At 32.8% G+C, this 18,689-nt stretch overlaps 1 protein-coding gene across 1 annotated transcript; it reads left to right on the top strand.

The window, feature by feature from the left end:
• Window positions 1-266: 266 nt before the first annotated feature.
• On the top strand, window positions 267-17,067 carry LOC146148677 (TBC1 domain family member 12-like). Its single transcript, XM_083387054.1, has 13 exons — window positions 267-979; window positions 7,062-7,193; window positions 8,577-8,657; window positions 9,406-9,488; window positions 9,891-10,008; window positions 12,306-12,412; window positions 12,501-12,575; window positions 12,672-12,766; window positions 13,263-13,334; window positions 13,413-13,541; window positions 14,827-14,936; window positions 15,281-15,384; window positions 15,610-17,067. The coding sequence occupies exons 1-13, from the start codon at window positions 348-350 to the stop codon at window positions 15,804-15,806; spliced, it is 1,935 nt and encodes a 644-aa protein (XP_083243180.1). The 5' UTR covers window positions 267-347; the 3' UTR covers window positions 15,807-17,067.
• The last annotated feature ends 1,622 nt before the right edge of the window (window positions 17,068-18,689 follow it).

Below are 18,689 nucleotides of genomic sequence, written 5' to 3'. Positions count from 1 at the left end.
TTAAGGCCTTTCATATAAGAACTCTGTAGACACAATAAAATAGTACTTACGGCATATTAAATTACTTATGAAAAAATTTAGGTAGTTGAAATTTGCAGACAGCGTGACAACAATTTTGGAAAGTGGGATTTTGTCCAGGCAAGTGCTAATTAGTAGACACTCGCCTGACTGGAGAGAAAAAAATGAGATGATGTCATTTCATTTAAAATATATTTTATAAAAACATAAAATGTGTAAAACATAAAATATGTGTTTCATTAAGATGTTGTTAATAATGTTAAATAATATATTAAAATGTTAAATCATGTTAGTAAATATGCTGACAATGATAGCATATCATACAGATAATGGGATTATATATTATGGAAAACGGCACACAGAGAAGTAATCATGCATGCCTTGAACTATTGGAACACATTACTGATGATCAAAGTAAACCTGTCTCATCTAACATTGCTGCTACACTTGATGTAACCCCAGAAGAGATAACCATAAAAACCAATGAGTGGAATGTTGGTTCCTGTGACCAATTTACCAAGGAAGATGGGAGAATCCAACAACCCACAATGAGGGAAAGATCAGGAACTTGGCCATTTGGACCAGAAGATATAGCCATTAGTGTATCAATGCAGAACTCAAGCGATGTATGCAAGTCAGATATCAACCCATTTAGTCAAAATAAAAAAACTCTGCTAAATGACAGTTCAAAGGTTTTAAACACATCAGATAGTGATTCTTGCGGTGATGTTGATTCTAGAAAATTGGAGGAAATTTCTTTAAATGATGTAATTCCGAGTGCATCGAATGTGATTTTACCATCAGAAACACCAGTTTCACAACATTCTAAAATTTCTGAATTTACTGATGTGAACCTTCAACCATTAAGCCAGAATAAGCAAGCTGAACCAAATAACATTGACTCTGCTGCCATCCATGTAAGACATTCTCATCTGCAGAGCTTGGATTCAATATTTGGATGGTAATAAATTTAAGTTCTAAATATATATATATATATATATATATATGAGTATGAATTTACAAAAAATATCACTAAGATAAACTTCAAGTGTGTGTGTTGGTAGCGCTGGTAGAGTGAGGGATTTGCTATAAATATACCCTATATTGACAACCAGGGGCGTATCAAGAAATCCAAAAAAGGGCGAGGGTTGTGCTGAATTTGCCAGGTGCCAGATGCGAACCACTTAGTGTGCAAATGTTAACTTTAGGCAAACTAAACCAAGGCAGTAAAATATGTTTGATTAATTTTAGTAGAATCATGTTTCGACTATCCGCAGCCGAATTTCGCAAGTTCCATGCAAGGGACTACGCTATAAAACCATATCTTTCTCCACCTGCCATTTACTAAACAAAGATCGTTTTTCCCGGGTGTTATTAATTATGTGCCAAGTCAGCTAAAATACAAGCTGCGATTAAGGGAAACTAAGTATTGTTAACTACACACTAATCACATGGTCTTAGACCCAATTATATTTAAAACCTATCACATTTAATAAAATTATGAACTGCATATGACATTACATATTAGCCGCCAGGCTGGCAGAATTAAGCCTTCTGGTGACAAGCATTTTGGGCCCAAATTCTTCAGGATTTTATGTCTCGTCTCTAAATTTAAATGTGGTTTAATCGAATGTATACAGCAAGGGTCGGCAGCCTTTGATATACAGTGTGCCAGTTTATGAATAACTTCAAAATATTAACAACTCGCGTGCCAAACATTTTTCTATGTTTGGTTTTGCATTGGCAACCACGGCTGCGGAGTCGGTTAATAACAACCCAAGTCCGACTTCGGCCAAATGAACAATTTCATTGAGTCCCGAGTCCGGCTCAGACAGTCTGTATTTCGCTGATTTACGTAAATAAAATAGGATGGGTATTTAGCAATCCACTCATAGGGGTCATGGAAAATATGCCATCATATGCTATTCCACCTTAACAATTTACAGTTTGCTGCGTTATCAGTTTGTGGTAGTGCTTAAGCGGGCACATTAAACTCTGGTAGTACCTAATCTTACTCGAGTCCGAATCCGCAGCCCTGCTGTGATCTGACATCTAATTTACCAATGTTCTGACTTCTGATTTACGTATCTTAGGAGAGGCCATTTAACCTAATTTCATAAGTTGAATTCTGTAATGATACCCTAACCCTGCTAAAAATATTTTTGGAACATACTTCTTTCGGGTCGATACCTAGAAGTATTAGTTTTTCTTTTAGTTCGGTCTCAGTCGCACAAAGACACAAGATACGAACGGTTAGTCGTAAACAACAAGTTTAACGCCCACAAAAAAAATTATACAACAGTTAAGACACAAATTTGTGACAAGAACTGGAATTGTGTGCAACAGTTTAGTTGTAATAATAATGTTAATGATGAGATAGTGATGTAATGGTTATACTTTCTTAAGGTGATACAGCATGCGCGTTAAATCATCATTTGGCATGCCCTGAAAAATCATCTTGCGTGCCAGGGGTTGCCGACCCCTGGTATATAGCTTGTCATTTTAAGGCGATAAACAAAGCTAGTGACAAGGAAAATAAATTGTGACAATAAGTATTACACATGGGTAATGCAAAGAGTACAGTTTGTGGGTGCACATGTTTTGCATTTACATAAATAAAACTGACAAAAAATATATATAGTTTATTTCAGTGGAGCAGCATGGCCTGGTATGCCCTGCATCTGTCCATGTGGATGTCATACTGGTCTATTTAACTGGAATTACAACTATTGTGATCGCTTTTTTAAGTCAATATAAAAGTAATTAAGTGCTGCCAATCAAATTAAAACTGCAAACACACAACAATTCTAAGATCGAAATTGAGTACTTTTCAAAATAACAAACAATCTATCTGCTAAGCACTGCCTTTTTCTCCCCTAAACACTGCTTTGTACTCCAGTTACTTTTTTCAGAATGACACTTTAGTGCGGAGTGTTCTTTTCTATTTATGCTTAAAAAAATATACTCAATTGAATATGTGTGAAACCAACAACAAGGTTTTTTTTTGTGAAATGGTTATTTCATAAAAAAGGTTTAAATAAACACATTTTTTTGCACCAATTTCTTAAGTCACATGATTTCAATTGGGCGCAAAACGCTATGGATTTGAACAACCTCTGTGACGTATCAATCATAAACTGTTGCACTTCGATGTCAGGAAAATAACGATGCTAATCAACAAATTTAGTGATAATTGTAGTTTGATTTCGCCAATTTTATGAAGCGTGCAATGACACTGCCTGTTACAACTACGATGGCCGAGCGCTCCTCTTCTAGATTGAGGCAAATAAAACGTTCAATAGAGCAACCTTAAGCCTGTTTTCTCTATGTCTTACGTCTGTTCGTTTCACCAATAAAATATATTTTCATTATGTTATCAGGCCTGTTTGAGATTACTTGAGTCGGTGACAGGCGAACCGCTAAATGAAACACTGTTAAGGAGCAGTGATTAGGCTGTGGCGGCGATAAGCACTGATGTGATTTCTATGCCAGATACAAGCAATCACGGTTTTAGTTTTGTGATCATTTGTTTATTTGGCTGCATAACTGAATATTGGCCTAAAGTTGACCCTAACTCCCAAGGAAAAAAAAGCAGTGTTGTAATGACTTAAGTCAATGACTTGACTTAAGTGCACTTAAGTCACTGTTTTTAAATGACTTGACTTGACAAAAGTCATTTGGACAAAATGACTTGACTTGACTTAAGTCTTTCGGACAAATGACTTGACTTGACTTAAGTCTTTCGGACAAATGACTTGACTTGACTTAAGTCTTTTGAACAAATGACTTGGGTTGAAATAAAGTATTTCTTCAAGTACTTTTTTTTATAAAATTGAGCTATTTGTCCAAATTTTTGCCCCAAAAAACAAATTGCTTGCTATATGTCCCCTTTTTCTTATTTTTAGTTCAGTTATTGTTCATAATCGTACGAGTTTAAGAATTATAATAGTTTAACTTTTTATTTTTTGACATGGACAAGACTTAAAATTGACTTGCTCTAATTATGACTTGACTGGGACTTGACTTGCGCAACTGATGACTTGGACTGGGACTTGACTTGTTATTTAATCGAAAAGACTTGACTTGGACTTAAGTTATTTTACGAATAACTTGACTGGGACTTAAGTCATTTCAAAATGACTTGTTTACAACACTGAATTAAAAAGTAGAAATTATAGCGGTTTGTATTGAATGGAAATAAATTTGGACACAGTTTTAAAACATGTTACTGACCATATTGCAATTAAAAAAACTTTACAAAATTGTGATCATATTGGGTCTTGAAGATGATCTGTGTGCCAAAAATTCCTTGTTGGTCATAGTTAGTTATGAAACCTAATACAGCAATCAGAATAGCACTGCACTGAAGGGCCATTCCGTGTCAATTCACACAGTCAAGAAATTCAACCTCTCCGATTTTCCTTAAATTTTACACACCTTTTCACTATCCTATATAATGAACACCTGCAAAATTTGAGCGTAATTTGTCGACAAACGCCAGAGTTATGAAGCTTTTAGTTTGGGGGGGTCTGCCGAGGGGGCTCAATTTTTCTATTTTGGACCATGTTTGACGCCCTATTACTGCTAAACTAAATAAGGTAACAACCCAATTTTTTTACAGGTGATAGTACTTCTACCAAATATTAAAAAACAACATAGTTTACATTGTCACTCCAAAATGTCAAAGGTCATAGACATCGAAACTTGGTCTTTCCGAGCTCTCGGCTAAAATTTTCCCTAATTTTGAAACCTCGCCAAGACCCCATTTTTGATTGCAATTGGCTAAAAATGGGTTGAAATGTTGTTTATAGAATTCTCTCTGAACTGCGCAAATTTCAGTACAAAATATTAAAGGGGTTGGAATATATTTATTGTGAAACATGGGTTGAAACGAAAAAAAGAAAAAAGTGGGGTCCTTTTAATATCCCGGTTACCCATGACCCCAGTGAAAATTTTTACTGAAATTTTGTCCACATATTTACAAATATGACAAGTCTACCATGCAAAATTAATTCATGGTTCTCAGTGTTTTCTGATAGAAATTCTGTGTCAAATTTGGACAAAAACACGAAAAATTACAAATTAAAAAAAATTAAAATGTATTTGTAATTGTGTTTTTAACTTTTGTTACCTCACAAAACACAAGTGCTATACTTGATAACTGTAATGTACAAGTGTACAACTTAATAACTAGAATATTTTTCTATTTTTTGCCATTTTACTGTATAATTTTAAAAAAATTCATGCATTTCTCGCCAGGCATGCTGGCACATTTGTTGTGCTATGTAAAACCTTATTATCTGTAATGGCAAAGAATTTACACTAGCAAACTAAAACTCACTTTTATACTATTCAAAATTGTGAAACAATAAACAACTTGATTGTGATATAAATGCTGATATAATTACATTGCCAAAATGGGAGGGGCAAGAGTTTTGAAAAATTAAGCCAATGGGGGTGCGGCACAAAAAGTTTGAGAACCCCTAAATAGAGGTTGTCAAATTTTTAGTTTAAATACAATATATTGTTTAATGTTATAAACATTTAGATGAAGACATCAGAGTTATACCTTTCGTAATAAGATTCAAGCAATAGCCTCCTGGTGATCGAACGAACTTAACTGAGCATCTGAAAAGCCTGGATGACTTTATTGAATCATTGTGTGACACCTTTCTCGCTTTGAAGATTCATCACTTCATTAGTCAATCACAATCAAGTTACTTAACAAATTAAACATAATTTAGCTGTTGATGAAGTCGTAATATTACTTGATATTGTAATACACTGATTTAATAAAGTCATCCAGGCTTTTAGATGCTCAGTTAATTTCGTTCTATTAATATGAGCCTATTGCTTAAACTTAATATAAAAAAAAAAATGGTGTGTTCGTCTAACTATTTATAACTTAACAATATATTGTATTTAAACTAAAACATTGACCACCTCTATTTTAGGGGTTCTCATAGTTTTGGTTCGCACCCCCATTGGCTTAATTTAGCGAAACTCTTGCCAAATGTAATTATGTCAGCATCTATGCCACAATCAAGTTATTATTCACAATTTTGAATTGCATAAAATTAAGTTATAGTTTGCTGCTAGGTTTAAATTCATTCCCATTTCAGAAAATAAGGTTTTACATAGCACAACAAATGGGGCAGTGTGCATGGCGAGAAATGCAGGACTTTTTTGTAAATTATACAGTAATCTGGCCAAAAAATTGAAAAATACTCCAGTTATCAAGTTATACATTACAGTCACAAGTATAACACTTGTGTTTTGTAAGGTAACAATAGTTAAAAACACAATTACAAATATATTTTAATTTTTTTCATTTGTAATTTTTCGCGTTTTTGTCCAAATTTGACACAGAATTTCTATCAGAAAACATTGAGAACCATGAATTAATTTTGCATGGTAGAATTGTCATAATTATCTTAGTAAATATGTGGAAAATATTTCAGTGCAAATTTTCACTGGGGTCATGGGTAACCAGGATATTAAAAGGACCCCACTTTTTTCGTTTCAACCCATGTTTCACAATAAATATCTTCCAACCCCTTTAATATTTTGTACTGAAATTTTCGCAATTTAGAGAGAATTCTATAAACAACATTTCAACCCATTTTTAGCCAATTGCAATCAAAAATGGGGTCTTGGCGAGGTTTCAAAATTAGGGAAAATTTTAGCCAAGAGCTCGGAAAGCCCAAGTTTGGATGTCTATGACCTTTGACCTTTTAGAGTGACAATGTAAACTATGTTGTTTTTTAATATTTGGTAGAAGTACTATCACCTGTAAAAAAATTGGGTTGTTACCTTATTTAGTTTAGCAGTAATAGGGCATCAAACATGGTCCAAAATACAAAAATTGCGCCCACACATTTATCCTAACTTTATGTACAACAGGGTTAAAAATGCTAGAACAACTCGTTACGAGTGCTCAGCTGATTTACACCCACTGACTAGCCAAGTGCAAATTTTTATTTTAAAATATTATTTATATTGTTTATCTGCCTAAATCACTTTAACTTGTCTTGCTTTAATAGGATTTCATCAAAAAAATCACCTGCAAGAACTTCCAAAATTTTACCTTCACAATCACCAAGCAGTTCAAAGAATTCATTAGCTGAATCCCTTGTGACTGTGTCAAACCAAAGCAATAAATTGAGTATATTCAGGTTAGTCATGTTATTTTTTATGTCTAAATTATGTATATAAGTAGGCTTAAGGTTGAGCTTTTTTCTACCAGCGCCTCCTGGGACTTCCGGTAAGCAGAAAAATTAGTTTTTAACAGACTAACCGACCATCGCTCTGAATTTCAGTTCTGTAAAAGACTTGGGGTGTACTATAATATGTAAGCTGTTATCGTTAATCAAAAAACAACTTCAGAAGGGCTAGGTCGCATTTGTTGTATCTGTATATGTATGCAATGCACCTACCTTTAACTTGACTTGGAACTGTAGATTCCCTTCAACATGGAGTTGTGTGTACTAATAGAATGCAACTAATGGTGCCATGGTTGTTTCTCGACTTGTTTCCCTATGAATCTGTGTTGCTCAGTTGGTTCAATTCAATCATATTTATTTTCAGACTATAAATATTATAGTCTTTTGCCATCAGTACATGTTTTTCACTTTACAGCTCAAAGCAATGCAAAGACAATGCCGCAACCACTACAATGAACCAACTTAAGTTACGTTTCACACTGTAGTTTTGCATAGAAATTGTGGTATTGTGTAAGAATGGCCATGAACCCCAAAGTATTTCTGCTATCTTTAGCTATAGTCAAGTGGGGTAAAAAAAAAGCAATTTTAGCTAACTTGTCTGCCTAAATACCTTTCTAATCACATAAAGGATTTTTAATTTTGCCGGAAAAACAAAACAAGTGTTCATAAGGACCATTTATAATAATTTATAGGAAACAAACACACTTCTGTTGCTAAAAACAAAAGTTAGGCAGACAAGTTAGCTAAAATCCTTTTTTTACTCCACTTGACTAAATATCAAGAAATCAGTAACTTAATACACATGGTTTTCATTTGTCCTAAAGACTTAAGTCAAGTCAAGTCAGTTAAAATCATTGAGTTTCATGCAGTTAGGTCAAGTAGTTTGTTTATGTCATAACAACACTGCTGAAATGAAAAGGCAGGTTAAATCATTGGTAAAAATAAGTGACTTGGCTAGGGCAGAAATTCTCAACCAGTTTTCAACCTTTTTGGCACACATAGTTTTTTAAAGCAAGTGATAATAAATAGACACTCACCAAACTGACAAGTGCAAATTTTTATTTAATATCAAGGATATAAATATTTCGTTTTTAGAATATTATTCTCAACTTATCAGAGTTTTTTAACATATCTTCAAGAAAATGGTTTTAGATTGCAGTTATCATATTGTGTGTTGTTACAATGCAAACTGGTAGTAGGCTATAAAAAATAATGAAAATTATTGATAAAGAAAAATTGACTATTTTTTAGGCCACTTCTTATTTTAAGTATTGGCTCGGGTTAAACTTTTTCAAAATGACATTGTTTTAACTTGTTTCACTTTTTGTTTTACAGCAAAACAAAATTTCGACCATGGAGGAATACAGACGTGGACCCTCCATCAACAACAGCCCTTATTCTTGAAAACAGACCCAGGTAAAGTGTCTTAGTTAATTCGTTTTAATTACACTGCATCAATTGTCCATACTGTATACTGCAACACATTATGCTTTAAATATTTGATAATAATACTGTATGTATATACTAATCACCAGTGTTCCCACTAAGCGTTTTTCGTATGCAAAAGTGGGCAATTTGTGCACAAATTTTGACTGATACCGCAAAAGTTTGGGCTTCTCCAAACAGATTTTCGACTCAGTGCAAAATTTGGGGCTTCTGCACACATGGTAAAAAATTAAAGTGAACACTGCTTTTAAGCTTTTAACTCTACTTTAGATGATTGTTTCAACACAGTGGTTCGTGACACAAATCTAGGTCCTAATTGAAATTTGTGCTTACAAACGAGATGCCAAGCTTACAATATTAGCTAACTAGGACCGAAATCAATATTCTGCATATCTGCATTTTTCTAGTTTTTAAGATTCACAGTCATTTGCTAGTTTCCTACCTACCGACCAACTCATATTTTAGTACCGCCCTAAAGCTGGCACATTTAAACAGAAATTTGTTGTCATAAAACAGCAAAAATATGTTTGAACAAAAAATATTTTTTATTTACATGGCCATTCATTTTTACATAGAGCCCTGTAAATGTTGTTTATTTAAAAAAATTACTTTTCATACTGGGAGAATAGTTAAATGTTCCATAGTTAACTCAAGTGTTTATAGTAGGGAATCTTCTATATACTGTTATAATAGTTCTTTAAATGCATTTTGATCACAGGAATCTTCCAGAAAAACCTCACATGGAAACAACAAAACATAAAATAGAATACGAAAAAATGATCAAGCAAGTCAAAAAAAGTGGTAACTTAAATTAATTCTATATGTAAAATATTTACTCAAAGAATACTCAGTTTAGTCCAGGTTAAATAAAGTTTAGGTATTTCAAAGCTTAACGCAGTGTTTCTCAAAGTTTTTTACTTCCATTACAGTAAAAATATATAAAGTATTCAAGGCACACTTTCTACAAAAAAACAATTTTATGACTTCACAATCAAGTAGGGTATTTATGATCTTCATAAAACAAGTAGGAACACTCCTAAATTAATCACACTTATTTTTAAAATGAATACATTTTCAGTAATTTTGCTGTAATGCTGTAATAATTAAAATTTGTTATTATTATCTGTTAAACTTAGCTTACAGAAACAACTATAAAATGTATGACTTTACGTCCAATTTTGTTTGTTAATGATATCTATATAGAAGGAAACGACATCAAAAAGAAAAACAAACAGTTAAAAATGCAACATATGCATGAAGAAGTGATTATGTCAACAAGTGCTATCTGGATCAAAGAAATATTACCAAACTGGAACAATATGTACGAATTTATTTTCTATTATTAAATTGCTACTACATAAGTTTAAGCTTTACCAAAAAAATTGTTAATTTGATTGTCCAATAATTTTTCCTTAGATGCATATAGGTATCAAAGTGTGTCTACAACACAATTTAAATTTTCATGTTTTTTAGTATTTGGCAGATATCTATTAATTTAAAATGTAAACTCAAATACAAACCATTAAACTAGTTATTTAGACTTTTTAAGGATTTAATCGTGTTTTAAAATATCCTTTTCTGGGGGGCATTTTTTCAAGATGTTTTGCTAAATAATTATTGACGGCTAAAGTAATAATAAAGATCCTGACTTTCCCATAAAGTCAGTACTATAAATCTCAGGCACATTAAGCTCTATATTATCGATGACCTACTAACTTAATAATAAACCTGAAAGTATTTGGAATTCTTGTTCCATAACGGGCATTCAAAATAATTAGTCTATACAAAATTTTGCCCTGAGCCTATATTCATTCATTCAAATGATTTTGTTTACAATGTAGTAGTAAAGTACAAAATGTTTTCATTATCAAAATTTTTAAATAAAAAAAAGAGATTTAATTTTAAAGAACAATCATAGATATTGTTTACCACGGCTGGGTTCTGTGTTCCATTTATTTGCTCAAGGTTTAACTCAAGTAAAAACAAGACATCTTTTTAGACAAAAATGTTTCATGTGAACCATGGTACTTTTGGAAAATAAAAGTTTGATGAACCTATTTTTTATAAATGTTGAAATATGTTATAACGCCCCTGAACAAAAGTTTAAGATTTGAGCATTTTTTTAACCCACTCAATGGATTTTTTGTGTTTTGCTTTTTTGTCTTGCAATATAGTTGTATTTTAAGTACCACATTTCCAACTCATATTGGCTCCACAACGTATTGTTTTGTCAAGATATCTTGATAAATTCAAGTATTTCTGATAAATCTGTGTCTACACAGTTCTGTACAGGTTTTAGCATATGCAGGTTTTTAGGGTTGTGGAAAATGTAAAAGAACCCCACCCATGTGTAACACATATCATGATATATATTTTATTTAACTCAGCCAAATTTTATATTCACCACACTGAATGTTACCTTCACCTTATGTAATGCTAATTCTAATAAAACAGGGGTTCCAACCTGTGGTACGCGGAGGTTTTTCAGGTGGTACACGAGTAGCTTCCGTTTTTTCTCAACTTTATATTTTGTTTATTGTTTTTTTACCAAAAAAAATCCTGAAGCCTGTTTCATTGTTACGTAACTATCCCTGTTGTTTCGTACCATTATGATCATCAAAATACAGGTCATGTCAATTGTCAACCAGGAAGAGCACAATTGCTTTAAATACCATACAGCGATGTGGGACAGTGGGCCCTAGCGCAAGCTCTACCTTCAAATATTTGCCTTTTTATTATAATTTTATCAGTTCCATGTTGCGTTAGTTATTAAATCTGCTTATATGCCGCCCTATGTATAACATCAAAATTACACATGTTCAGAAAAGAAACTGAAGAAAAATGATTCATAATTTTTCGATTTGCGAACTTTGAGGACACTTTGTTTTAATATAATTTCGCGAATTTTGGGACAATATTTGCTACTTGTTTAGTCACAGCAGTACGATATGTTTGAAAAAGATCTAAGTTGTGCACCATGCCACCCTCTCCACAAACTACAAAACTACGGAAACATTTTGCCCTTCGCGCAAACTACGAAATACTTTTTTTTTGCGCTTTTTTTTTTTTTTTTTTTTTTTTTTTTTTATCACTAATTGGCGGAACTCAGACTTTTTTGTGCCAATTTTTAATGTTATTTGCAGTAAATAGCCTTTTTAAAACATGATTAACTCAATGTTTTAATTTTTTACAACATGTCTGTCAAAGCTCGTTGTAAACCAATATATCGAGCACGAGCAACTTTTGTGTGTTTCCCAAATTAAAGTTTAGCCAATACAAACCACAAAAACGCAATTTTTTTATCCACGAAGAGTTGACTTTTTTATTTTCATTCTGTCGGATTGATATGTATTTTAAAAATACCGCTTCTCTTTTAGTATTATTGTTTAATATCTAAGGGAGCAAAAGGGAAGGCGCGGTAGAAAAAAGTTTAAGAACCACTGTTTTAAAAGAAATGATACGCGTGACACTACAGAGCGTCCAAGTGGTACGAGATCGTAAAAAGGTTTGGAACCCCTGCAATAAAATGTATAACAATTATTTAGACAGAAATTTAAGCATTTAGTTATTTGCTCAAAAGTAAAGACCTCTAAAAATAGCCTACTTTATATATTGTAGGCACCAAACAAGTAAGACCAAGCAATTATGGTGGGTTGGTCTTCCACCTAATGTTCGTGGGAAAGTTTGGCAGTTGGCTATTGGAAATGAGCTGAATATAACTCAAGGTAAAAACGAACATAATGGTGAATATATATTTAGATCCTTTGTAATCACCAGAATATTATTAATACACATAAATTACATTTTTTTTAGATTTGTATGAAATTATGATCATGCGTGCACACGACAAGCTGAAATCAATGCATGACACACAGAGTGTAGGAGAAGGTCATTTTAAAATCTTATCTGAGTTAATTTAGATCGATCTTAAAAGGGTAACCCTAAATTATATTGTTTTGAATTTATATTGCTATGTTTAAACAGAGACAGAGTCTTTATCTTCGGACCGTGAAAACACTGTTGAACTTATTACACTGGATATTTCTCGTACTTTTCCCACCCTGTGCATATTTCAAAAGGTAATCACTAAAGAAGGTGTAGACATATGTTAATTTTTCACAATATAAATGTAAAGGGTTAACACAAAGTCATTTTCATTAAAAGAAGTCTTTCAAAGTAAGGATTATTTTTAAATTGTATGTTGAAAAGTCTTCGGGTCTTTGAAATTATTTTATATAAATGTGTGACAAACTGACAACCCTGTTTAAGCCAACCTATAATCTTATGGCTTGTAAAGAATTAAAAGTATGAAATCCCTGCACCAAACTTAAAAATTGCCAAAACCTAGAAAAAAACTATTGCTATTTACAAGTGGTTACTTAATTGTGTACAATTTTTGTCCAAATATATATTTTTTTAAACTAGACATACTACTTTTTTATTTAATTTATTTTAATACTGTAGAAATATCCCCCTTTTTACTAGTCAAGAAATTTATTTTCAGGCTCAATATTTTTTTGATTTCTAAATGTCAAGCATACTATGTTTACTTGAGTAATGAGCACTTTTACTTAGGGCGGACCATACCACAACATTCTACATGATATCTTGGGTGCCTATGTTTGTTACAGACCGGATATTGGCTATGTAAGTCACTCATAGAATTTAAATTTGAATGTAAAATTAGAACCACCATGGAAACTATGTTTACCTTGTTGAGTTTAGGTTCAGGGAATGTCATTTATTGCTGCAATGTTGTTACTAAATATGGAGCCTTGCCATGCTTTTACTACATTTGCCAATCTATTAAACAAACCATGTCAACGCACCTTTTTTCAACTTCATGAAGACCAGGTAACCTATTGAATTGAGTGGTAAAATTATTATGCATTTAACTGTTGATGCAATATTCTCTTTGTTTGTATTTTCTTTGTATATATACTTCCAAACCCAAACCTTAAACCGTTTAGAACAATGCACAATGTTTTAGACTAGGGTTGTCCAACCTGTTACCAGCTGCCCAACTGTGGATCATAGAGCAAAAGTATGTGACCCATGGCAGGCTATATGCAGCATGTGGCCTGTGGTAGACAGTTAAAAGCTCAGAACACAAATATACTAACAAAGACTTTGCCCAGTTGCTACAAATTTAGTCATTTTAGTTTTTAATTATTTTAGTCATTTTTGCCCAAAACATTTCTCCGTATTGACAAGCATTACAGTTGTTAGAAAATACCAATTGGGCCCATTTCTACTGTGAAAACACTTGATATCACACCAATAGACGTATTACTTGTTTAAAGTCAAGATATTTGTTCCCACTCATTTTTTTCTGCTGGGTATGCCACTCTAATAGTGAAGTCAATTTAAAAAACTTTTTACCTGCATAACTACTATGAATAAGGGTATTTTTCTTATTTGGTGGCCTTGTCCCTTACTTTAAAATTGCTTCAGTATGTCACCTTACAACTCATATGTTTCTCTACTTGTATATTTTCATAATTTATTTTAGCTTTCAAGTTGGCATTTGTTTAGGCCGTGGCTCAGCAGTTATTTGTAAACTAGGGCTCACAAATCTGAACTGAATAATAAATACCAAAGAATGGACCCATGGTCGCCAGTATCTTATTGTAGGTAAATTAGGCGACCTTTGTTGAAGCATCACAATAAACTAAATTGATTTCTTTGCGCTGTAGTGAACAACAGATAGTTGATGATATAATAACAATACAAGTTTGGCTTGCTATCTCATCGGGATACGCATCTTTAGTATAAAAGGTTGCCCACCCCTATTTTAGACGCATATTCATAAAACAAATAATACCATATTTACTAGTGAATTTCACATTGTCTGATGTTTAATTATATTTATTTAATAAAAAATTGGCTCATCAAAATAAATACTTTTTATCAGTGTGAACACACCTTAGTTACAATGTAGTAATCTTTCTGTGATAAATGTAAGCTTACATAGATTACTGATTTCAGGTTTACGTTTAATTTTTAAGTACAAATTATTTTACATTATTAAATCAGATTTAAATTCTTATGGAATGCAATGCTGTTCTATCATTGTTTAAAATAATAACCACTTTGCTGGGACATGTTAACATTAAAAACATCTACTCCTCTTGTTTAGATGAAAGCATATTTTGCTGCATATGAGGTGTTTTTTGAGGAAAACCTTCCACAGCTATTTTCCCATTTTAAACAAAACAACCTCAGCCCTGATATGTACCTCATTGACTGGTAATATGATATATGTAAATCATTTTATAAATGTTAGGTATTAAAACATTTTTTTGCATTTAAAAAATTGTAAAATAGTTTTGTTACAGATAAGGTTATTGTTTTGTTATTAAGTCACCATTTTGATGTTCATATCAACTACCAATAAATATTATTAATTCACCATTTTGATGTACTAATCTACCACCAATAATAATTATTTTGTGATAGCTTTAATCGCAAGACTTGTTTTTTAATAAAGCTTCAGTTTGGAATTTTGCTCTTTTCAATAGCTGAAAAATCGTTTTTCCTTTTTTTAAAACTTTTGTTTGTATATTTGATTAAAATTTAATTTTGTTTTACAGGATATTCACAATGTTCAGCAAGGCGTTAAGTTTTGACACGGCCTGTAGGGTGTGGGATTTGTTTTGCAGGGATGGTGAAGAATTTCTTTTCAAGTGTGCAATAGGTAACTTTGCAAACGTTGTTTTTTATAAGAATTTTTAATTTGTTTTTTTTTATCACACATTTATAATCGTGGATAATGAAAATTGAGTTTGCTGCCATGTTGATGTTCAATATCTTATACCTTTTTTGGTTTTTAGAACCATCCTTGTGGGGGTTTTGGTAGTATAATCTAGTACCCACGCAATATAGAAAACTAAGTTGCAATCATGTTTACAATTTTCTGTAGCTATCCTGAGACTTCACCAAGAAGCTCTTTTACGAATGGAGTTCATATACGCCGCACAATTTCTCACCAGGCTGCCATCTTCTGTATGTTCCCACCAGGAATTATTTCGTCACGTTTCTGAAGTCACATTGATATCGCGCAGCAACAGGCACTGGAAGGATGTTCTGTCACTTCTTAAACGTGACGAAAACACGTGACAGAAATAAGCATCACTGGCTTCTTTGCCAATAGATCAATTAGTTTTTTACCGCATTCACACTGTGGTTGCAAACGTATGTGGTTTACTTCCGAACACTTTTTTTTACATTTTAAAATGCAATTTTGACGAAATTTTCAAGTATTTTTTTTGCGTCCTAACGAAAAGTAACTATTCGCGTGGAAGTTATTTTTAATACTTGCTGCTTCTGTGCAAGCTTGAATAAGGTTAGTTCTTAACACATTTTTTTTGTTTATGCTTATTTTGTCTCCGAAAATAAAAAAAATAGGAATGGTTTGTTGTATTGTGTTTGTTGTTGCTTTGCGCAATATCATTCCAGGTACAATTTCCTTTGGTTATTGGTGTGATTTCATGTTTCTGAATAACGCTGGTGTGACAGTATAGTTTTTGAAATGTTTCGAACATTGTTAGTGTTTCAAGTTTGCTGGTATGATTTTAAATGCGTCCTAAATTATAGCTGCGTTTTTGTGTGCAATTTATAGACAATTAGCGTATCATGAATTATGCGTGTTTGTGCTGTATTAATATAGTGAGTTACGAAACATATATAGGAATTTTAATTTTTTTTAGGTCCATAAGAATAGCAGTTGTTATCCTTGTCATTTCAATCCTTTCAGCATGCTTTGACGCAATACACAATATTGCGGGATAGTTCGATGCTTCACAATCTGAGTGTCGCACATCCTCGTTGTGTGGTGTGTAGCTTGTGTTCCTCAACCAAAAACATCTTTTAGCTGAATGTGTTGGATTGCTGACTTCAAATGTATCGTATGCGCTAAAAATAGATATTTAAGTAGTTTTATAATGAGAGAACATTAAGTTGCCAAGTACGTACAATTTTTTTTGATGTCTTGTCCTGTGTTTATAATAATCATTTCTAAAAACATCTTCCATATTAGTCTGAATCGTTTCAGTAACTCTTTTCTGACGGTATTATTGTTTGTAGCTTATTTGTATGAGTTTCCACGTATAATACATGTGAGAAATCCGTTCAACGAAAGCTATCGTCAAACTATTTTTTCACCATTTTGTAGCAAACCTAAATTTGCAATTTAGCATATTTCGCGGCCGTCCAATGTAATTCATCTAGCCCGCCGCCCTTTTGACAAACTAGATACGAGTTCATTTCAAATAGGCCAACTTTTTGACAAATTTTACGACGTAAGTTCGAAAAATTTTCGCGCTTCGCACGAATGACTTTTTCTACGTCCGGTTCGATTACGTTTTGAGGCCGTCTGTTAAACTAGATCAGCGCTTCTATACCGTTGCGCTGTGGGAGGCTGCCAAGTGCGTCGCGGACAAACGGAAAACGTATTGTAAAATATTGGGCTTATGTTTTTTAACATTTTTTTATTCGGCAATGTAATAAAAACTTGCAAAAAAAATGTCGGTATACCACAAAAAAATCGCGCCCGCTTCGCTCGCCAGGTGCGCCCGCACATAAAAAGGTTAATAAACACTGTACTGCACTAACTGTGAAGGTTATCGCGTTTCTTCAAGGTAGTTTTATTACACTTTTTATTAGTAGTATGGATGACGACGTGTGAACTCGAATTTTAAACCAAACAAACGCTTTTTTCGCGTTTGCGCCAACACTTTACTGCCTCCTTAAATGTAATTAAACACGTTTTTAAGTGCAAAAAAAGATAAGAGGCCCGCCTAATTAAAATATGTTCTAACATTTTAATACCACTTTCTGAGTTTGGTTGTTGCCCGCGACTAGAGCAAGGTTGCCGACCCCTGGTGTAGATTTTATTATTATTTTTTTTTTTTGACAACTAGCTTTTCCAAGTCAATGAATGAAATGCACTAATTTTAATAGATCTAATCTTTTTCAGAATACCAAAAGTGCTAGTTGGTTAAAGTTTTTTTTAGTGTCTGAGTCAAAACAAAGCATTTGAACAATGCTCTTTGATGCTAGGAACGATAGGTGATTTTTACAGTCTAAAAAGCATACGCTATGCTAAACCGTATACAAATCAGCACAGACATTTGAAATTGACATTTTTATTAGAATGAACTTCGATTGAATTATTAGTGAATAATTAAATGTAATTCTAGTTTATATTCTGTTTTTCAAAATAAGGCTAATCCTAATCTAAAACGTACATGATTATTTATCAATAATACATAATATGTTGTGCCGACCCATGTAATTAACTTTGCGGAAACCTTTTGAATTAATCGACGATTTAATAAATGGTTGTACAACTAGCATCTAACGAAAAAGTAACAATTTTCTATTTGTGCCAGAACGTTCCGTGCTAAACGTTCGGAATTAAAGGTTTTACAACGTGCAATGTGTGTTCGGAAAACATGTAGCCTATTGCAAAACAACAAAGCGCTGGTTGTCTGTTGGCTGTAAGTTGTCTGAAATAGGTTAAAAATGAATAAATACTTTTACACAATTAGACTATCGCCCAATAAAGATAGGGCCTGTGTGAGAGTAACGTTGAATCGACTGGTGTGGTATAAATTGTCCTAATTTAAAGCTGTTGCTTAAATTTTTCTAGCCGTAAAGCGCCGAGCATACGAAGGAATTTCTCCTAACTTAACGAATATCTTATTTTCGCACAACGCAGGAATGTCTTTTGTTTTTTATGGCCCTAATAACTTATTTGTCGATGTCATTTTGATAAACTTCGTTATAATGTTAAGTATGCCAATATATTTACGTGCTTATTATGTGTGTGGCCATGCCCCCCAAACTGCATTTTTTATTTGAAATAGGCAAGGAGAATTTTTTAGCTTTCTAGTGTGCCTTGTCCTAATATAATAGAATTGATTTAGTCAAATAATATCGCCGTCTCATCGTATTTTTATTTTTATCAATACAGTATAATAAACTTATAGGCCTACGCTA

This window comes from Ascidiella aspersa, chromosome 4 (genome assembly GCF_963924565.1).
Source record: "Ascidiella aspersa chromosome 4, kaAscAspe10.2, whole genome shotgun sequence".
Lineage (NCBI taxonomy): Eukaryota > Metazoa > Chordata > Ascidiacea > Phlebobranchia > Ascidiidae > Ascidiella > Ascidiella aspersa.
Note: the sequence above shows the minus strand (reverse complement) of the source record. Positions and strands in the feature narration are given on the sequence as shown.

What these genes read in the sequence shown, in the direction of transcription:
- LOC146148677 (XM_083387054.1), top strand. Translation starts at nt 348, where the DNA reads ATGGGATTATATATTATGGAAAACGGCACACAGAGAAGTAATCATGCA. An exon ending in ATTCTTGAAAACAGACCCAG is followed by an intron (nt 8,658 to 9,405) that starts GTAAAGTGTCTT and finishes TTTTGATCACAG; the next exon opens with GAATCTTCCAGAAAAACCTC. An exon ending in CCCTGTGCATATTTCAAAAG is followed by an intron (nt 12,767 to 13,262) that starts GTAATCACTAAA and finishes ACTTTTACTTAG; the next exon opens with GGCGGACCATACCACAACAT.